Raw genomic sequence first — 22,959 nt, 5'->3', positions numbered from 1 at the left:
GTGAGAGAATGAGTATATTGGTCGAAGGGTGCTGAGGATGGAGCTGCCAGGCAAGAGAGCGAGAGGAAGACCAAAGAGAAGGTTGATGGATGTTGTGAGGGAAGACATGAGGGCAGTTGGTGTTAGAAATGAAGATGGAGGAGATAGGACAAGACGGGAAAAAGATGACACGCTGTGGCCACCCCTAACGGGGCAAGCCGAAAGGAAAAGAAGAAGAAGAGAGTCAGTGGCTCTTAAAATACTGATAAGTCAAATAGACTACTGTGATAAATGATTTGTTTGAAGCAAAATGTTGCCAGAATACAATATCAGGCTCTCCATTTCAGACAGTTATAATTGCTATAGCAGGATAGCGCACCTCACTTTACCCCTCTTGCACCTATGAATCAATGTACCACTGCAGTGGGCCTGCAAAAGCTTGGGCAGTGATTCAAATGCAGAATTCAATTGTGATAGCAACTTGGTGATCATGAAGCAATTATTTGCTAAAAACACACAAATATCAGAATCAAGATTTGCATTTCATTTGTTGTTGACTTGGAAAAATATTTTTTTGACCTACTGAGGATAAACGGAACAGAAAATTAATGAATGAATAAGACTCATTCCATGGTGGCGTAGTGCAAAAAAAAGTGTTAGCAGAACTGCCTCGCAGTTCTGAGGATGCAGATTCATATCCAGCCTCGCCTTTGTCAACTTTGCATGCTCTCTGTGTGCCTGCGTGCATTTTCTCCGGGTACTCTAGTTTCCTCCCACATCTCAAAAACATGCACAGGAGGTTAATTGAAAACTCGAAATTGCCCATTGCTGTGAATTATCGTTTGTCTATATGTGCAATAAAACTGGTGACCAGTTCAGGGTGTATCCGGAGTTAGCCAAGAAAGGGGACAGCACACAAGCAATCCCAGTGAGGGTAAACGGTCCAAGAAATGGATGGATGGACTCATTACATTTCTCTCCCACAATGGTGCATTAACAACCAAAATCCTGTCAGAATTTAGTGTATTCACTTTTGGAAGCAAGTATCGTTAATGACTCAGTAGAATCTTATCCTGAGTATGCTGTGATTAAGCGCTGGTTAAGAATTCTGCTTCATGCAAAAAGTACTTTAAAGGTCTCATATTTTACCAAATCAAAAGTCGATTTGGTAAAGTATTTGGGATGTAGTATTGGACTCTACCGTGCCGATCACTTAAAATCCTCCATGTAATCCTGAGTCCCAGATGTTTTTCTGGCAAGAGGGCTTGAAATCACATCATTTGAATTTCTCACCAGAAAAGAACTCCGCCTACTTCTCTGCTTCGAGCCAGCGCTGTCAATATAACAAACGTGTGCGCTCACAAATGCGTCTTCTACACGGAGCCAACCAGTCAGTGGAATGAGGGCGGACTTAGCCAAATATAGACAAAGCAGAAAGAAAACAGGATCAAACAGATTTAGCTGTCAGAGGGGCTTTTTTGGACACTCATGTTTTTAAATCGACACTTATATATATATATATATATATATATATATATATATATATATATATATATATATATATATATATATATTAAGTCAATGTAAAAGAATCACTCAATGGAGGTCTTAACCGCCAAGATGTGTTCCCTTTAATTTCCAGGCGGAAATTATTAAAATGTGGGGAACTAATGTAACTTTTGGTTTTTGCACAACTACAACAAAATCAGCTATTTTAATACATTTTAATAACATGTTCTTCCATCACTCCATTTTCCATTCTGTGAAGAAGATGTGCTCACGAATCTTTCTAAAAAAATGCTGCTAAAAAAATTCAAAATACATAATTTATCATGAATATTGTGAGTGCTTCTCCACACGCAATGGACTGTTCATATGCAGACTTGTTTCAGGGAGAGGGTAACAATTCACAAAACAAATTTGTTGTCGCATTGTGAGGATAATAAAATGGAGAAGGCAAGAAGAAAAAAATTGATTTTGATCAAAATTATCAAAAAATTTCAACCATTTTCATAGTGAGTCTAAATGCGTGCAAATGACAACAGTGTTATGTCAATGTCAGATAAAGAAGTTGGGGGATATACAAAGTGGAGAATGACACAACAGATGCTTTTCAACATGAAATGTGAGTATTTAAGTGGTCAAAATTTGATGGAAAAAAAAATATATACAATAGATAGATAGATAGATAGATAGATAGATAGATAGATAGATAGAGATAGATAGATAGATAGATAGATAGATAGATAGATAGATAGATAGATAGATAGATAGACAGAGAAGAAAATAAGTATTTGAACACCCTGCTATATTGCAAGTTCTCCCACTTAAAAATAATGTAGGGGTCTGAAATTTACATCATAGATGCATGTTCACTTCGAGAGAGATAATCTAAAAACAAAAATCCAGAAATCAAAATGAATGATTTTTTAACAATTTATTTGTGTGATAGAGCTGCAAATAAGTATTTCAACACCTGTCTATCAGTGGGAATTCTGACCCTCAAAGACCCGTTAGTCTGTCTTTAAAAGTCCACCTCCACTCTATGTATTATCCTGAATCAGATGCTGTGCGAGGTCGTTAGCTGCATAAAGATACCTGTCTATCCCATATAATCAGTAAGACTCAAACTTGTAACAGGGCCAAGACCAAAGAACTGTCCAAAGACACCAGAGACAAAATTGTGCAACTCTACACGGCTGGGAAGGGCTACAGAGAAATTGCCAAGCATCTTGGTGAAAAAAAGTGCACTGTTGGAGCAATCATTAGAAAATGGAAGAAGCTAACCATGCCGGTCAATCTCAATCGGAGTGGAACCCATTGCAAGATATCACCTTCAATGATCCTTAGAAATGTGAGGAATCAGCCCAGGACTACACAACAGGACTTGGTCAATGAGGGTGTTCAAATACTCATATATATCCTTTGGTGCGGGCAGTGTGGGATAAATTCTCGCATATATATATTTATGATTACCATCCATCCATTTTCTTAGCCGTTTATCCTCATATCTCAGCTGTCAACAGGCAGGAGGCAGAGTACACCCTGAACTGGTTGCACATAGAGACAAACAGCCGCACTCACAATCACACCTACGGGTAATTTAGAGTGTCCAATTAATGTTGCATGGTTTTGGGATGTGGGAGGAAACCGGAGTGCCTGGAGAAAACCCACGCATGCACGGGGAGAACATGCAAACTCCACACAGGCATGTCCAGGATTGAACCTGGGACCTCAGAACTGTGAGGCCAACACTTTCCAGCTGACCCACCGTGCCGCCCTGTTCTCTACCAATTTGATCAAAAGATAATCAGCCTACAGAATGATTTTAAGGACTTTATCTAGCTTAGCAAAGAGGATATTTTTTTTTACATTGAAGGTTTTTAGTTGATGATAAACATTAATATTAAAAATTTTAGCAGTATACACATGTGGCTTATATCACCTAAATGACTAAATATACCCCTGGATGTCAAGCAAGATCTCAACAGTGGACTTTCTGTTGACATTTTTTTTAATGTTGCAACATCCTATATGGAAGTTTAAAAAAAAAAACAAACAAACACGGAGCCACTTTGAACAAAGTAAGGAGTAGAAACTACAGATATTTATAAATATAGGGAATAAAAGTAAAATGTCACCAGAAAAATAATCAAATAAAGCACCGATATCGGAACAAAAATCACTTTCGTACGGAGACAAATATTTGTACTTCACTGCGTCGCTCTTCTGTAAACAGTGCTGCGTTACTTGAGCTAGGGAGGGTGGCGAGCTTGCTACTTTGCTCAAGGGCACCTCGACAATAATCAGGAGGCAGGCTCGACTCTAACAAATAGTTTAATATTAAAAGCTATTTAGTTAAACATTAAGTATTAAAAGTCTACTTTAAAGCACCGATATCTGAACAAAAATCCCAATAGTACGGAACAAAAATCACTTTAGTACGGAGACAAATAATTGTACTTCACTACGTCGCACTACTGTAAACAGTGCTGCATTACTTGAGCTAGGGAGGGTGGCGAGCTTGCTACTTTACTCAAGGGCACCTCGACAATAGTCAGGAGGGAGGCTAGGCTCCAACAAATAGTTTAATATTAAAAGCTGTATAGTTAAAAGTTAAAAGTGTACTTTATAGCCCGAAAAGACATTCAATAAAGACAATAGAGAATAGGGGGCACAGTGGCGCAGCTGTAAAGTGTTGGCCTCACAATTCTGAGGACCTGGGTTCAATCCCGGCCCTCCCTCTCTGGAGTTTGCATGTTCTGTACATGCCTGTGTGGGTTTTCTCTGGGCACTCTGGTTTCCTCCCACGTCCCAAAAACATGCAACATTAATTGGACACTCTAAAGTGCCCCAAGGTATGATTGTGAGTGCGACTGTCTCTGTCTGTCTCCATGAGCCCTGCAATTAGTTGGCAACCAGTCCAGGGTGTACCCCACCTCCTGCCCGATGACAACTGGGATGGGGTCCAGTACTCCTGTGACAGTTGTGAGGATACACGCCAAAGAAAATGGATGGATAGACCATAGAGAATAGTATGATGAGCAATATAATGACATTTGTATTGATATGAAAGATAATCTCATGATCCTAACATACTCATATACATACAGTATATTTTATATTGATGTTACATTTCTAGGAAAAAAAAAACAAACCCTGAGGCCCTGTAGCTCAGTGGTTCGAGCACTGGCTTGGTTAACCAGGGGTTGTGGGTTCGTATCCCACTGGGGCCTCCACTCCCTGAGAAGGCTTGCGTCAGGAGGGGCATCCAGCGTAAAAATTGTGCCAAACATATATATGCGTTCATCTGAGATGACACGCTGTGGTGACCCCGAAAGAGACAAGCCGAAAGAAACTATTTCTAGAAAAAAAAACAAAAGCATCATGTTTAGTCATCATAGTAACAGGAGAAATTGTTTACCTGCATGACTCTTGGTTTCACCTTGTGGGTATTTATGTCAGAGAAGTGAATCAAAGCAACTATTTATGTTGCTTTTCCAGATAATGATGTTTGCAGTGCTTGTTTCCCAAGAAATATCCGAGACAAGTTCATTCTCGCAAAGGTGGTTGTGGTATACAATGAGACAGGGAGGCAGCAGATTCCAAAGAAGTGACAAATGAAGAGTTGGGAAACTCTGCCATACATGACAGCTACCAAAATGACAAATTGGTTTGAAAATCCCATGGCAGAAATGTTACTTGGATTCGGGATTTTTTTAAGGTTGACCCCCTACCCTCCCCCAAAAAATAAATCAAATGTGTATGTGTGCGTGGCCATCATGAACATCTTTGCACTGGGATGCAATGTCATATACAACATGGCCAAGATGCATGATTCATAGGCATATTCCCAAGTTCCAAAAATCCCAACAATTTGGTGCTTGTTTGAAGCTCTTGCTCCCTTCAGGTTTGTCTTCAGTGTATGAAAATTGTGCTCTTTATGTATATGGATGTATTTGTATATGTTATATTTTAGTAGCACGGTGACGGAGTTGTTAGGATATCTGCCTCACACCCTGCTTCAAATCCTTCCTTCCCTGTGTAAAGTTTGTATGTTATCCGCATGCCTATGTGGCTTTTTTCTGGGTACTCCACTTTCCTCCCACATCTCAAAAACATACATGATAGGTTAATTGAAAACTTAATTGCCCGTACGAATGGTTTTTTGAATGGTTTGTTTTTACGTGCCCTGCAATGAGCTGGTGACCAGTTCAGGGTGTACCCCGCCTCTCACCGAAAGATAGCTGGGCAAGTTGTTCAAAATGTTTCATTTATTTGCCAGTATAGACAAGAAATTGGGAAGTCAGACTACAGCAGATGATGTAATGGAGAAGGAAAGAAATATCTCATGATCCAAAGCATATAACATCATATTGCCAACATGATGATGGTAGTGGTGGCAGTACGGCCTGAGCATGTACTATGTACTGAACAATACAGTATGGTCTGGGCATGTACTGTTACAGTATAACTGCTGCAGCAACTGAACAGTCGCACTTGTGTTGATCCATAATGTGACTGCTGACAGAAGTAATAAGATTTATTCTGGGGAATGTTGGGCTCTGTTTAAATTTACCTAAATGCTACACAAACTGATAGTGTAGTATGGTGCTTAACAGTATGATCGGAGTCAAAGTATTTAATTATTCCACTTAAGTACATTTTTAGTTGTCTGTACGACTACTGTATATTGCTCAATACATTTGAAAACATATTTCTACAGTCTACAAAATAGCTTTGTGATGACACAATGTGAAAATGATGTAAATAATAAAGGCAACTGCAGTTGAGATTTTGAATGAGATCTTGACTATTTACAAGGTGAGAAAAAAAAACAGGTACAGAAGTGACGAAGAGGAACATGAAGCAGGGAGCATTAACAAATATGACAGATTTTTCTTTTTTTAAATCCCTGGATTAGCACACTGGGGTGGTGGTCCTCCTTTTTAAGAAGGGGGACCGGAGGTTGTGTTCCAACTATAGGGGGATCACACTCAGCCTCCCTGGTTAGGTCTATTCAGGGGTGCTGGAGAGGAGGGTCCATCAGGAAGTCGAATCTCAGATTCAGGAGGAGCAATTTAGTTTTCATCCTGGCCATGGAACAATGGACCAGCTCTACACCCTCGGCAGGATCCGCGAGGATGCATGAGAGTTCGCCCAACCAGTCTACATGTGAAGGAAGAGCTTTTGCGTCTGAACTCTCGGCATTCTCTGTCTGTCTGAAATTTGTGTTTTGTGGACTTGCAGAAGACGTTCGACCGTGTCCCTCGGTGAGTCTTGTGGAGGGTTCTTCAGGAGTATGGGGTACCAAACTCCCTGATTCTGGCTGTTTAGTCCCTGTATGACCGGTGTCAGAGTTTGGTCTGCATTGCCGGCAATAAGTCAAACTCATTTCCGGTGAGGGTTGGACTCCGCCAAGAGTGCCCTTTGTCACCGATTTTGTTCATAGCCTTTATGGACAGAATCTCTAGGTGAAGCCGAGGTGTGGAGTATGTCCGGTATGGTGATCTCAGCATCGCATCCCAGCTCTTTGCAGATGATGTGGTTCTGTTGGCTTCATCACGCTGTGATCTCCAACTCTCACTGGAGCGGTTCGCAACCAAGTGTGAAGCGGCTGGGATGAGAATCAGCACCTCCAAATCTGAGACCACGGTCCTCAGTCGGAAAAAGGTAGCATGCCCTCAAAGGATTGGGCATGAGATCCTGCCTCAAGTGGAAGAGTTCAAGCATTTTCGGGTCTTGTTCACGAGTGAGGGAAGAATGGAGTGGGAAATTGACAGACAGATCTGTGCAGCATCTGCAGTGATGCAGACTTTGTATCGGTTCATTGTGGTCAATAGGGAGTTAAGTCTAAAGACAAAGCTCTCAATTTACCATTCCATCTATGTTTCTACCCTTACCTATCGGCACAAGATGTGAGTAAAAAAAGATCCCGAATACAAGCGGCGTAAATTATTTTTCTCCGTTAGATCCCTTCCTTATCCTTAGAGATAGGGTGAGAAGCTCTGTCATCTGGGAGGGGTACGGCGTTGAGCCGCTACTCCTCCGCATTGAAAGGAGCCAGATGATGTGGCTGGGGCATCTGATCTGGATGCCTCCCGGACACCTCCCCGGTGAAGTGTTCTGGGCATGTCCCACCGGAAAGAGACCCCGGAGATGACCCAGGACATGCTCCCGGGACTATGTCTCTCGCCTGGCGTGGGAACGCCTTGGGGTCCCTCCAGAAGAGCTGGAAGAAGTGGCTTGGGGAAGGGGAAGTGTGGATATCTTTGTTGAAGCTACTTCCCCCGCGACTCGACCCAGAGAAGCAATATAAAATGGATGGATGGATGGATGGATGGATGGATGGATGGATGGATGGAGAATTGTTTGATGTCAGTTCCTGGAATGATTTTTTTAAATAGCCATTTGGCTGGTGACTCAAATACTGTTGTACTGGAAGTGAATGAAAACATTACGCATTTTAAAAATTTTATATATTCATGTTTTTTTCCCAAGTATTTATACTTTTACATAGGTAAAGCACTTTTGCTACGTTAGGTCATCTAATCTGAACCCACCAGTGCTTGAACATGTTTTCATTTCCCAAAGCAGGAAGTGACGGTGAGCGCACTCAAGGCCTGGTAAAGCATCTCCAGGGAGACGTTTGAATGAAAACACGTGAAAAATTCAGTATGTATATGGTTTATTTAGAATTATGTCAATTATTGAAAAACTTTTCAGCCCCTGAAAATGAATGTGTTCTACATGAAATATGTTGTAATTGCTGAGTGGTAAAGGCCATGTTTTTGTAAAATGGAGAAAAGTTGTGTCTTCACTACACACTGAACCAATACCTTCAATATTTATTGATGATTTGAAGGAACATAAACTGTTGTGGTGGAGAAAGTCACGCTGCTACTCAAAATATTTCTGTACATAAAACAATCTTTTCAGTGATGACCAGGGTTAAGATGCCAGCAGCTCCTTTACTGATTAAAACACAGGCACACCAGTTTGGAAAGCAAATTTCAATTGAGATGTTTTAGAAAGTGTTGGAATCGGACCAAATGGATGCTGCCTGTAAATTCGTTTCCATTCATGACCTTTTTCTCAATCACAATATCACCTGCCCAAGTGGCAAGCGGGAGTATCAGTTTTACCCACCACTGTCAAAATTCACCCATACTTAGCAGGTTGGTGGGTGTAAGTGTCAAACCCTGACAATCATCTACTTTATATATTCTTTTCATTTCTAATTGTTCACCAGTTGTTGCTGTGTTCACAAATCCTTTATAGCGGCATCAAAAATGGTTATTTAATCAATTTAACAATAATTCAGCTTTACCTGGAGGCCTCCCAAGCAAACCATTCATACATTTGTCTACTAAGAAGCTCCCCTTATTGTCTTCACTTGTGCTTTCAGAACATTTACAAACAAGACCAGGTAGATCTGTGGTAAAGGCAAATCCTGACATTTTACCTCACTAAGTGTTGGACAGCAAAATGTCATGCAGTTTTGACTGTCATTCTCTCCTTGATCATGTCTCAATTGTATGTCATATTTATTATAATTTGTGTCAAAACTGAGTGATTCTCCAACATAATCAAAACAAATGAATGGACTTTTACGGACTTGTATTATATTTACTACATCCAAATACTTAGCATGGTCCCCATTTTTTCACCAATAGAGAATGTCCCCACAGTTATCGAAGCCATGTCTAACTATCTCAATTGGATTTTTCTCTCATGTCGGAATCATATAGGCTGAGATCACTGAGGTCGATGCATATTTCTGGATATAATTGTGCAAATGGATTTGGACAGCAAGGAAACGTATTGTTTTTTTCACAATGCTTTTGTTAAAACTCTTTACGGATGTGCTGTCATGATATGGAATCTATTGTGTGTTAGAACATTTTGAACAACTACTTTTATAATTGTAATCCAGTTTATTGCTCTATGGATATCATGAGAAAGCTAGAAGAAGCTTAAAGAGATTGTGTGTTCAAAAGTAAAAATCAAAATGTCAAATCTGTACAAAACCAAACCCCCCGATTTTTTTTTTTTTAGCATCTATAGAAAGTCCACTTTGTTGGGATGCAATTTAATGTTTTTGTCTGGGAGTTAATAGCACATAAGTCATGTGGTAGTGACCGAATCAGACACCTGAGCTGCCATTTTTCACCACGCCCTTTACGTTAGCTACACAAAGAATAATGTATTAAATGTGTTATAAATGTACATATATGTGACTACAACTGAATCATCATGCATTAGCAAGGTGTGCCCCCCCCTTCCCCCCCGCAGCAAAGGGACGCCGAGGACATCAATTAGCCTCCTTCCAGCTCTGACCTTGAAAAGAAGCACTGGCGGTGAACAGGAAGTCTCCTCATGCCCACAGCTTGGTGTTTCAGTTTGTGTAATACATTATTGATTTTCACTTTTTCATACGAGTTTAATATTGTATGCTGCTTTCCGGTGCTGGAGACCAAAGTAGCATTGGCTCCATCCATTCTTTTGTGGCAAAATTGTAAAACCTGAAAAATGATAAATGATTTCCGTTGAAGTCGAGTGACGAGTACACACCACCAGATAGAAGCAATATTTCAGAGGCTTAGTCATGTACCTCCATGATGTTCTCTGCAAGTCACAACCTGTCTGCTCTGAGCCAAAACGGCCTGACAGGCGATACTTCCGGCAGTACTTGATAGAACAGATAACTCCTTTGGAGCTAAACACTTCACGTTTGCATTGATTAAATCATAGTGGAGGATTTAGGTGAAGAGCTAGTGGATCATTTTCAAAAGTTGTATTAAAATGCTAGTGATGATTTCAAGTTTTAGGCATCCATACTTTAGAATAATATTTCTTTGAATCAATTATGACCTTTTGATAGATTACAACTGCCAGTAATACGAATACACATAAGCAATGACTCCTAAAATTAATGACAATGGTCAAAAGGAAATCAAATGGGCCATGTCTTTAACGTTATTGATCAAAGTAAACGAAAAATGACACTACTACAAATCGCCCCTCAGAAATTCTTGTGTCGTGATATGAGGAGCCAGGTCTGGAACAAAGGAATGAGAAGACAACCCAGTCCCAGTGTTTTATATATATATATATATATATATATATATATATTTTTTTTTTGTAAATACTGTAACTACTTACAGATAGTTGGGATGAAGATATCATTCACTTCCTGTGTTGTCAAAGGCAGTGGGGTCTCCTTTGGGACGGTTGCAAGTTCAGCGGTGGTTTTGATTGTGACAGACAATTCAGATGGGCTCCACCGCGGCGGCATGTATGACCGCCGCGTAGACTTGTCCTCCATGAAAATGTCTGGATGTGCCAAGGTTATGGTGGCGGTGGTGGCCGACGGAGATGAATGAGGAATTGTCATCGTTAGTCTTAGTGTGGGGTCCGCTGATATGATAATAGGGTCCTGCCCTATGGGTTTAGGGTCCAAATGAATGGGCGGGTCGTACTCAAAGATCTTATCCGCAAATACCCATTTGAGTCCGGCTGTGCACAGAGCTAAACTAAGAAGGCAGGCCAGAATGGGGAGAATGCAAATTTTCTCCGAGTGCAGGCAATTGTCAATCTGTTCCATCTGTATGCACACACAGCAGGTCCCTGGCAAAGCCAGAACTCCTACAGCTCCAGGTTGGTTCCCATCACTGCCGACGCCACCGGCACCGCCATCATCATCACCACCGCCGCCATCATCATCATCATCATCTCCTCCCTTTGCAGTTACCTCTGCAACCTTCTGCCCATTTTCTCCAGCTGCCTCTCTCTCCTTTGGTTTCTCCTCTGGGACTTGTCCAGTATCACCAGTGGAGCCAGACGGGGAGCCTAGTCCAGTAGGGGGAACTGGTGCTGCAGAGAAATCCTCCATTCCCTCAGTCATGTTTTTTGTCTTTTTTTTTTTTTTGGTTGTTTGTTTTTTTTGTTGTTGTTTTTTTTTCAACTGCTCGATGCAGGTTCAGTGAACACAAATAACTCAGATAACATTAGCCACCAGTCACTTTAAGCATGATGCCCATCATGAGGAGACTCTGGATTGCGGATGAAAGTAGGAAAATGTTCTTGATTCTGACCTTGTCAGCAGTCTGGGATGTATGCGGTTGGGCTTCCATGAACCATGTAAAGGAGTTGCATACTCTTAAAGAAATGCACTCACGTGTCTACAAGTGGAATATTCAGGTAGGCTGTGGATGGAAAAAAAATAAAAATAAAAAAGATTTCATAGATTCCTTGGATGTTCCGCATAGTCTTTGAAGGCTCGCTCACCTGTGCATTTGGACGACGGCAATGGCGTTGTCGTGATGGGACATCTGCAACTGCGCTAGTTGGAGTGCATCGGATGGGACGGCTGGGCACTGCAGTGGCAGGCGGGACATGTTGGCTTGTCTGTCTGTGAAGCTCCCGGCGGCAGAATGGAGGGAGCGGCAGGTGTCCTCCCTCTCCACAGCAACCACAGAAACAGATGATTAAGGGAAAGAAGAGAGAAACAGAATGATAGAGAGAGGGCGGGAGGGAGGAAGGGAGGGAAGGAGTGAGGTTGGCCGCAGCGGCAGAGAAGATGGGTTACTCCCCTTTTTTCTTCTTTCAACCTTCCTTTTGCACTGTTCTTTCTCTCTAAGTCATGACAGGGCAGGCCTCCTCCCTCTTTCCTTCTCTTCCTGTCCTGCTACTGCATCCTTGCTCCCAATCCCAGCACAAAGCATCATACTAAGCAAGTTCCTTAATCCAATTAGAGCCTATGTCAGCCAATCATAGGCAGGCCAACTGCTCAAGCCCCCTCCTCCAGCAGCACTCCCCATTGATTATGCTGAAACTAGAGGGTGTGTTTTTTGTCTAGGGGAAGGAGCCAAGCAAGCAGATATATGATCCATCCCACGAGAATACAGGCAGTGTGTTCTAGTCCTCTCAAGTAGCTGAGTAATAACATCGACAATAATGATAATGAATAAGACGCATGTGCTTGATCAAGGGGGGTGCATTCATTCCATTATGTCATAAATACCATTTTAAAATGTCATTTTCAAGTTGTGGATTTAAACGTATTTGATCTAGAATGATAAAGACATGGCCCGCTCTTGACAATCACTTAACTTTACTGATATGAATATTTGAAATATTGCCTGTTGTTATCCATCAAAAGGTCTGAATTGTTTCAAAGAAACAGTATTCAATATTAATAATACGCAATTTTTTTGCGACAAAATGTCTTCACTATCTGATGTCCAAAATGAAGTTTCATAATATGCAACTAATTACAATTTTGGATATTTAGAATTGTTTGGTATAATGTGCTTTTCTTTTTTCAATGAAAACTAACACAAATGTTACAATGAACCAAAGGGATATGTGAGATAAAATGCCAGAATGAGGCAACCATTTTGCAGTCACACAACAAGAGACAGAAAAAATAAATTGCATTATTTTTTAGGAATGAATCTGTTTAGTTTATTTACTTATTTGGTGCAACCTGTCCCTTGTTTATGTTTAAATATTTAAGATTTTCATCATCTGACAATGTATGTATATCTATGAATTTGTGAAAGTGTCAGAACTATTGCATGTCTTTACCATTATCATGGGATCATTTGTGTACCCATAGCTGCAGAGTGTGTAGAGCATCAAAATATAATTTTTGCAATTCACACAATTTTAATACACCTGTTTGTCTCTACACTTATAAAGTCAAATGGATTTCAATGACCCATAACACATAGTTGTCCTACAAGGACAAAAAAAATAATAAGAACAAAACTCAAAGAACCTCTTCAGGCCATCAATAAACCAAACTAGGTAATAAGCGACTTGAACAATACAAGGACTTCTGCAGAATCAAAAGGCTGAAAGAAGATGAAGAAAGGTCAGGTCACTTCCACACGGAACACTAAACCCAAATGTGACCCTTTCAAATCCTCAGACAGAATTAATACCAGTAATGGTATCTGTGAAAGAGGACTTCCTGTCAAGCCCTTGAATTAGGGACCCACGTATTGATTATGCTCTCAGCATTTTCAACCTCTAGCAATGCTTTTGTTTTTCCAGAAGATGCCACTTGTCACAAAAGGAAACCCACAATCAGGGTTTTCTATTTGATCACAATTAATCAAATGTCTTTTTAAATTGCATACGATTTGTCAATTCAATATAGTCAAAAATGACAATGGATATATAAACTGAACACAGCCCAGCTCGAAATGTCCCTCCACTTTGATTAAAGCCCAATTACCAACTGCAAACTAAAACTCTGAAACAAATGAATAAATTTTGTATTTTTAAAATGTTGGTTTCATGAGACCCCCTACATTTTTTGCACATGCTCGAGAATATATTTTGATTTCAAAAATGTTTTTAAAAAAAAAAAAAAAAAACTACTACTGTACATTTCTTTATTAACATCTCCTTTTCAGGGCAGCACAGTGAAGCAGTTGGAAAGCTTTGGCCTCACAGTTCTGAGGACCCGGGTTCAATCCCGGCCCCGCCTGTGTGGAGTTTGCATGTTCTCCCCGTGCCTGCGTGGGTTTTCTCCCTGGGCACTCCGGTTCCTCCCACATCCCAAAAACATGCAACATTATCTGGACACTCTAAATTGCCCCCAGGTGCGATTGTGAGTGTGGCTGTTGTCTGTCTCAATATGTCGCAGTGATTGGCTGGCAAACAGTTCAGGATGTTGACAGCTGGGATAGGCTCCAGCAGTCCCACGACCCTTGTGAGGATAAGCGGCAAAGAAAATGGATGGATGGATGGATATTCTTTCAGTTGCTTAGTCATGCAGAACGTTGGCTTTTGTCTGCCTTTTGTGCTATAACAGTTATTCTGTGGAACAGGGTTGTTGGATATTTTCCCTGTGTGCCTGTTTGTATTGTTATTGATATTTATTGGAGATGCAGTGCAATAGTGGAAATGTGGTCCAATGTGTCTTCTATGAGGGGAGGCTTCCATCAGGTTCCTCTGCCATAAAGCCCTGACTGGTGGAGGGCTCCAGTGATGGTTGCCTTTCTAGAACGTTCTCCCATCTCCCAACTGCATTACTGGAGCTCAGCTGTAGCCTCTTTCAGTTCTTCTTTATCTCTCTGTGGTGTGTTGTTTCCCTCATTAAGTCCAATCAGCATAACCAAATAACTCCACTCCAATGAAGGTGTAGAACCATCTCAAGTATGATCAGAAGAAATGGACAAAAACAGAGTTAAATATGTCACAGCAAAGGGTCTAAATAGTTATGCCTGTTTTATCACAATTTCTTTTTTTAATAAACCAGCAAAAATATTTCATTTTTTTAACGTCAATATGGAGTGTTGTGTGTAAATTGATGGGGGAAATGAATTTAAATGATATTAGCAAGGGACTGCAACACAACAGAGGGAAAATTTTAAGGGGGTCTGAATACTTTCCGTATCCACTGTGTAGTTATATAATTGGACAAAAAGAATCATTCATTGTGACATTTAGCAAATACAAATAAATTGGGTAATCCTAATGGACTTGATTTCAACAGTGAGATTTAAAAAAAAAAAATATGTCTTCTTATATAGTGTATGTCTTAGATATATACTTTAATTTGATTTAATTTGAATCTATCTTTATGAAAGACAACACTACAGTTTTAATCAGATTTATTTTTCAAATGTTCGCTTTGTCATGTCGTGTGCTGAAACAAATTGTAGAGTATAACGGCATGAAGAGCACAGAATGTAGAATGAGAATCATTAGAAGATGGGTTATAAAACAAAGTCTGTTAAAAACAACATGGAATCTACAAAGTTTGTATAATAAAGTAAAAGGGTTCCCTGTCATCACTAACAATTAGCTCTCTAATGATGATAAAATAACTGTAAAGTAATACATTTATCCTAAAGGTAAAGGAACTAATTAAAAAAAATTAAATATGCATCCCTTAGAACCTATACGTAGTCATTGTGACCCACCCTAACAATTCATATTTTAGCGACTGTGATACAAATTTTAAACACAGAGGATAAACTCAGGTTACTCTTCTGAGCAATAATAATCAAACAAAGTTGCTTCCCTTCATCACGTGACTTTCACTGATTGAAAGATAGAACAAGATATGTCAGTAGATTCCAGGTGGATGCTGCAAATGTCCTTTTTTGATTACCAGAAATGACAAAAGGTTGATGAAGGCACACTGTTGTCATAACACAACACACTTGTATTATCCTTTATTACATTTACAGATTAAAATACCCATTACATGTTTAAATCAGCGAAGGTGGAGTCTACATGAAGAACTGAGCGACCAGGTTGGTCATACCCAACAAGATGAGAAAACTGTGGAAGACCGCTGACGGCCAACGGAGGGCACTCTGTCGTCTCAAGGAGATCATGTGGATCAAGGACGGGAAAACAAACACCAAAGCCAAGCCACAAGTTGCTCCAGAAAACCTTTAAGGACAGATGCCAGAAGCACACGTCAGTCAGAATTGTGCTTTGACCATTTTCAGAGCACCATTTTAAGGACTGAATAAATAAAACCTCTACCGAATAATGGATCCAATGTTGGGATAAAACTTTGCCATCAGGACACCAGCTCCAACAATCAAGATGTTCAGAATGAGGACATGGAAGAAACTAAAGTAATAGAAAGAGATATTTGAATATAGAAATTCTTAATCCACGTGTGTGTAAAACCAACATTTCAGAATAGGAAGGAAATAGTTTGTGGAATGCATGAGCGGACAATGAATTTTCTAAAACGGCTGAATGAGAAACCTGAATGGTTGTCTAGTGAAGTGATTCCAACCTTTATTGAGCCAAGGCATATGTTACATTCGAAAAATCTCAGCACACCAACAAACAAAAATGTCATAAAAAGTGGATACACAAGTTAATTGTACACTTTCTGCCATCTAATCGAAAAGCATTTACAGGGTTGCCTCACCACTTTGCGTCACGTATTGTTTTTGTTTGCGTTTTTTTTTATTCATTTAAATAGATACATACATACATACATACATAAATAAATAAACCTGAAAAAATACAGCCATATCGAGATATTGTGGAATAACGTGTTGATACAGGGTGCATGATTGGGTCCTGGCGTGACATCGACAAATAAGAACACAAGTGGCTTTATCCTCTGAGGTGATTGGTTGCGCATCATCGAAACCTCATCCAGCAACTTCCTTTGTTCCCTTATCTCACGTCTTGGCTAGCCAGTCTCATCCACACCGTTAACTGTCTCGCATAGGTAGTCTAGTTACAATACCATCTAAGCGTTGTGCCCTCACAAAAGCTTTCTCCACGGGATCCAAGAGGAAGAAGAAAAGGACGACGATCAGCAAAAAACTGGATATGATCAAAGACGGCAGAAGTTATGCATCAGTGGCACGCTATTATGGCGTAAATGAATCTCCAGTGCGGTTTTTCAACAAAGATGAAGCAAACATCTGCAGTGCCAGTTTTTCCCCACTCATACGGTTTAGCATTAAGGCCAAAAAGTTCCATCTGGTCTCATCAGACCAAAGTATCTTATTTGTCACTGTTTTGGAGTCCTTCAGGTGTTTTTTTGCAAATTCCACATGGGCTTTCATGTCTTTTGCATGAGGGGACGCTTCCGTTGGGCTACAGTGATGGTGGACTTTCTTGAACTTTCATGATAGGTTGTATCCATCCATCCATCCATCGATCCGTCCCTCCATTTTCTTAGCCACTTTTCCTCACAAGGGTCACAGGGAGTGCTGGAGCCTATCCCAGCTGTAAACGGGCAGGATGTGGGGTAAATGGCTGTCAGCCAATCGCAGGGCACATTGAGACAAACAGCCGTATTCACAATCATACCGAGGGGAAATTTACAGTGTCCAATTAATCTTCCATATTTTTGGGATGTGGGAGGAAACCGGAGTGCCCGGAGAAAACCCACACAGACACGGGGAGAACATGCAAACTCCACACACGGAGTGCCGGGATTTGAACCACGGTCCTCAAAACTTTCAGGCCAACGGTTTCCAGCTGTTTCACTTTGCTGCCCTAAATATATCCCAGGATGTCAATCAATATCTCAACAGAGGACTTTTTTTCTTCATGTTGCCTTATGTCTTGGTCCTCTGTTTGGTAGCAACTGCATCTTTTTTTCCTTCCGCAATGGCCATTTTTTTCTTTTCAGGCCGCTGAATGACGTACACAAGAAAAAATGTTGGCAGCCAATAACTTAACTTCTTGTCGAAAGAGACAGAAACTGTCTGCCTTGTAAATATGTCTGTGCTCCCAAAATATGCGGAAATTGTCAATGAAACTCACTCTTTGAGACGTTTAATTGACTTAGCCTAAAGAAACATTCATCTCCAAATCATACCACTGGGAGAGGTCAAAACCTCGGTATCCAAACATTGCACTTTTGTTAAGAGATCAATGAAATCTTGCTTCAGTAGGTAGGTTGGTGTCTGTCTTAGAGGTGAAAGTGGACTTTTGTGAAAATTCCTGAAAATACAAGTGCGAGCTTATATATATATATATTATATATATATATACATACACACACACACCACACACACACACACACACACACTCATTTGAAAAATGTACGGGTGTGGTCAGTCATGCTCGCAGATAAAGTTGCGGGTGTGATTAGGGATGGCCTTAAAATAAACTGGATTAATATAACTTAACTGTAAATTCAAAATAAAATAAACAAATACAAAATAATAAATAAAATAGAAAACTAAAATTTAAAACTCAGAAATGATAACTTCCAATTTCAACTGATATTAGTAGAACATGATATAAAACGGTATTTAAAATTTTTTATCAATAAAAATTCTTGATCTGAAAAACTTTATCTGAAGAAAAATTAAATGTACTGGCCTGTCAAGGAATAAACACGAATGGTCTATACTCGCAATGTTTTGAAGATCCTGAAAGTTTAGTTCAACATAATCGGAATTCGTGGCAACAAGCTAGCGATACATTGGAACAAACATTCCTGTCGGCAATTGTGACGTATTGTTGTGGAGGGGGGGGGGGGGGTCACGCACCACAGGACTGCCGTAAATAGGAGGCCGGCTTGCTAGAACGCGCCTTTATGTGCATGCGCTCAACATATTGGCCACACCTGAATCAAACGACGAGGTGGATGATAGTCTGTTTTTTGTTTTTTTTTTACACCGTCACACTGCCTCGCCATCAACGCAATGAGCACCCCTGGTGTAACTGAAATAATTTCCTTTGACATGGCTCATGATGTTAATGCCTTTTGACGTAAATGCGCTCGCATTACTTGAAACAGTTCTGAACATGCGCTTTCGTACATGCTCCGTCCATGCTCAGTACGGTTAACTTGCATTTCCTGTTTCCGGGTAAATACAGGTTGTTTTGGAGAAGGCTTGTTTAGTTACACGTTTATTTCATAAACATGTAAATTACGGTCAAGACCACACAAAATAAGCGACGTCTTGAGAGAATGCGAGGGGACGGGGGTTACTGTTACTAGTGTTAGAGCCTCAACATGGCTATGCTCGTGAAAGCAAAACAACAAATTCAAATGCATGTCTGTTCAATGTTGTCAACTAATATCTGGATTAATTTTAGGCAATTTTTCCTCAATTTTCATGAAAATGTAAAAATCCAGAATTCTGGTAAAATCCAGAGGACTTTCATCACTGCTGTCTTCTTCTTTTCTTTCGGCTTTCCCGTTAGGGGTCGCCACAGCGTGTGATCTTTTTCCATTTTAGCCTATCTCGTGCATCTTCCTCTCTAACCCCAACTGCCCTCATGTGTTCCCTCACCACATCCAATGACCTTCTCTTTGGTCTTCCTCTCGCTCCTTTGCCTGGCAGATCCATCCTCAGCACCCTTCTACAATATACTCACTCTCTCGTCTCTGAACACATCCAAACCATCTAAGTCTGCTCTCTCAAACCTTGTCTCCAAAACATCCAACTTTGGCTGTCCATCTAATCAGCTCATTTCTAATCCTATCCAACCTGCTCACTCCAAGCGAGAACCTCAACATCTTCATTTCTGCTACCTCCAGTTCTGCTTCCTGCTGTTTCTTTAGTGCCACCGTCTCTAATCCGTACATCATGGCCGGCCTTCCGCCAACTGTTCCACCCCACTTGGACCCGTTCCTTCACTTCCTTACCACACTCTCCATTGCTCTGTATTGTTGACCCCAAGTATTTGAAGTCATCCACCCTCTCGCTATCTCTTCTCCCTGTAGCCTTACTCTTACCCCTCCACCTCTCTCATTCACGCTCATAAATTCAATTTTACTTCAGCTAATCTTCACTCCTCTCCTTTCCAGTGCATGTCTCCATCTTTCTAATTGTTCCTCTGCCTGCTCCCTGTTTTCATTGCATATCACAATATCTGGAAACATCATGGTTGGTGTCTGTCTGTTTTCAAAATAACTTTGGAGCGGTTCGCATCATGGGATGTGTGTGTGTTTTTGTGTACACTGCAATAAATCAATTCAAAGAACTATAAAAATAAAATGAAAAAGTTTTGCTGAATCACAAATATTGTGGTATTCTGGTAGTCATGTAATGTCCCAGTGACAAATCTCTTTATGCTCCATGTGACACTGCAGCTGGTAAGTGTATCACACCACCACAGAGTTTCAACACAGATAGCATCACAAACATGATGAAATACAATCGTGATCTTAATCTTTTTTTTAAACTGGGTAATCTTAGATCTCAAATTAAACATCCAAAATATGAACCCTACATGAACCTGGACCCAAAATGTGCAAAACAAAATGCACTGTGTATCATTTTTCATTTCTCGTGTGATTATAGCCTAAATAAACAAGACTGTGCTGGTTCATACATTATGATGTTTCAATTTGGAACCATAATGATCTATGGATTACCTGGGGTAATGTTTGCCGAAAATCTGGCCCATCATCTGGACTCGCACTAAGTATCCGAGCAATGGATAGACTGTGATCATTTGGAACAACAGGAAGGTCCGAGCCACAAAAACCAGAACATCACCACTGGAGAAATTATCTAAGAAGTTCTGATGGGCAGAGGACAACAATAGCATGTTTCACTAAAAACTGTCTCTGTAAAGGTTATGCAGGTGATCCTAAAATACTGCTTTGAAGAATAAGCAACAGATGACATAAGTATGGCATGAATTCATGGGGATTATTTTCACAAAAGCACAACCTTTCTGTGACGTATTTTTAGAATGTTTTTCAGGCTTACTGGTTCAATGCAATCTTTGCTGAGAGCAGGTGATGGAAAAGTAGCAAAGATCAACACTCCCACATAGAGGTACGTCAGCCCAACAAGGAGATAAGCCACAGACAGGTCCCGTACCTGAAAGTACCAAAACTTAGTCACATTGTGTCTTCTAAAATAATGAGCATACCAGAGGAAAATAAACGCTATAATCATGAGTGGAGCTGCTGTTATTTGAGTCTTTCCTGTCAGAGGTGCAATTTAGAACCATGACAATTATCAGTGGCGATCATTCACTCAGATCAAGAATTAGCTAATGGAGTTCAAAGTATGTTTACATCCTGGTAAATGGAGTAAAACAAGTCACAAAGGCCCACATTGTTCTCTTGATGCTTGTTGTTCTTCATCAGTGTGATGATACAGTTGTGAATGAAGAAAGCCAGCGTGAGGACACCTGTCAGTTGAGGAAAGAGCAGCCGGAATTCTGGAGGAACACAATCACAGGGATCAGATGATTTTCTTTTACTTTAGAGCCAAATTCTTTATTAAAGACCAAAGTAGAAATAGTTTATTTTGGACAGGAGAGTATGAACGTGTCACAAAGCAAGGCAATTCTTTAGACAATTATAAAACAACCAAAAACATCCCCGAAAAAAGGCCACATCAACAGAACATTTTTAATTCAAAGACAAACTCATCAGATAGCTCATTCAACACACCTTTCTCCTCAGAATTATGTCATTTGTTTTCAAATATCCTGTGACTAACAGGTGACCAGTTCAGGGTGCACCCTCCCTCCTGCCCAACGTCAACTGGGACAGGCTCCAGTTTCTTGAAACAATATATAGCAGGGGTTCCCAATTACTTCTCACCAAGGGTCAAATTATATCACAGTTGCAAAGTCACAAACAGAATTTTAGGGGAGTCTTTTCATTGGACGATTAAATACTCTTTTATATGGAAATGTTATTGTTGCGGCTATCATAAGCAATAGTAATATTACATTTATGTACAGCAGGTAATTCTTTCTAGAAGCAGCTATACGGTAGTTGTGATATAGCTTGTGTTGAAGCAAAGATGAGGAAAAAAATGCACAGTTGAAAGAAAATAAGTCCAAATCAATAATATATTGTAATTACTACGTCCTGTAGAATATTTTGATCTACAGAACATGATCAATTTTATCAATAAAACAACAGAACAACAGCAGGTGGTACACAAGAGGGAAAAGGTTATACTCAGGTAAAGATAAATGATCACTTTTGTAAATAAACTTGGAATATTTTTATTTAAGAAAATCAATAACATTGATGCTGATTATTAAAAAGTGTACCCCTCAATAAAAAGTAAAACAAACGAAGCAAACATCCAGAATAAGTGACAACATGTCACAATGGCTTTGAACATTCCACACAGGCAGCTGTCCGCAGTATTTCTCCAACTACATTTACCTCAGTAGGAGACAAGTAAGAATAGAATTTGGTTTAGTTTAAATGTTTTAAAATTGAGTTTGTTTTATTGTTGTGTGACATTTGACCAGTTTTGAGTTCACTGATGTCCTTAATGGACCTTTCCAACATGTCAATCACTCGTACAATAACAGCCAATCAGATAGCAGCATTGTCTTAACCCCTGGCTGGTCCTGCCCCTCTCGGAGCCATGTCCCACAAACAAGACTGTTTGTCGGTGGCGTGCGTTTTGAAAAGTTAATGTTAGGAAGAAAATGGTCCTCAGATGGGTAACGTGCAATTCTGACGAAAGATATCCTGCTAGGTTACAAGGGGCCCGGTTGATTAATTTTCCAAAGCCTAAAACACAGTTGGCGAAGTGTCTCCGATGGATTAAAGCTTGTGGAAGACCTCACATACAACTCCTTGTGAAAAATATCAACAAACACTAGGCTGTATGTTCGAAGGTAAGTGAGGGAGAAGTATCTTCTCTGAGTTTGATTTCATTATTATCAGTGCTTTATACATTGCAGGAGAACAACTTTCACTTTGTTCATGTATCACTGACCTGCTGAATGAAGTGTGTAATGTTTTATGCAGACAAGTCGGGTTCGTGATATATAAATGTGGAATGTCATGCAAGAGAAATCTCTATTTGCTTATTTGTATCACATCAGACTTTTAAGACATAGCACTAGGTTCCATTACGAGCCAAGTCAAATGAATACACCCAGTCACTTATAAGAATACAATGATATTACTCGTGATCTTTCCAAGTAAAAAGTACTCATCCTGCTTTACATGCACAGTATGATTCCAGTATTTTATCCTGTTGGATTTCAATATGAAGTTTGTGAGGCGTCAACCTT

General features: G+C 40.1%; 2 protein-coding genes across 5 annotated transcripts in view; both read right to left on the bottom strand.

Moving 5' to 3' along the window:
- nrg1 (neuregulin 1) overlaps window positions 1-12,188 on the bottom strand; it is a 77,071-nt gene extending 64,883 nt beyond the window's left edge. Inside the window, exons 1-2 of one of the 2 annotated variants that reach the window (XM_061802182.1) lie at window positions 11,770-12,188; window positions 10,645-11,687 (exon numbers count right to left, since the gene is read on the bottom strand). In XM_061802182.1, the coding sequence (XP_061658166.1) occupies window positions 10,645-11,386 (742 nt within the window). In that variant the 5' untranslated portion in view covers window positions 11,387-11,687; window positions 11,770-12,188. The other variant, XM_061802183.1, reaches the window with a different exon arrangement.
- Window positions 12,189-15,091: 2,903 nt separating this feature from the next.
- Window positions 15,092-22,959, bottom strand: part of slc38a9 (solute carrier family 38 member 9) — a 51,098-nt gene continuing 43,230 nt past the window's right edge. For 2 of the 3 annotated variants that reach the window (XM_061801861.1, XM_061801860.1), the window contains 5 exons: window positions 21,020-21,126; window positions 20,667-20,780; window positions 20,327-20,475; window positions 15,997-16,086; window positions 15,092-15,900 (listed from right to left, as the gene is read on the bottom strand). In XM_061801861.1, the coding sequence (XP_061657845.1) occupies window positions 15,735-15,900; window positions 15,997-16,086; window positions 20,327-20,475; window positions 20,667-20,780; window positions 21,020-21,126 (626 nt within the window). In that variant the 3' untranslated portion in view covers window positions 15,092-15,734. The remainder of the gene's footprint in view (window positions 15,901-15,996; window positions 16,087-20,326; window positions 20,476-20,666; window positions 20,781-21,019; window positions 21,127-22,959) is intronic. The other variant, XM_061801859.1, reaches the window with a different exon arrangement.

This window comes from Syngnathoides biaculeatus, chromosome 17 (assembly GCF_019802595.1).
Source record: "Syngnathoides biaculeatus isolate LvHL_M chromosome 17, ASM1980259v1, whole genome shotgun sequence".
Taxonomy (NCBI): Eukaryota; Metazoa; Chordata; class Actinopteri; order Syngnathiformes; family Syngnathidae; genus Syngnathoides; species Syngnathoides biaculeatus.
This window is presented reverse-complemented; position numbering and strand designations above follow the sequence as displayed.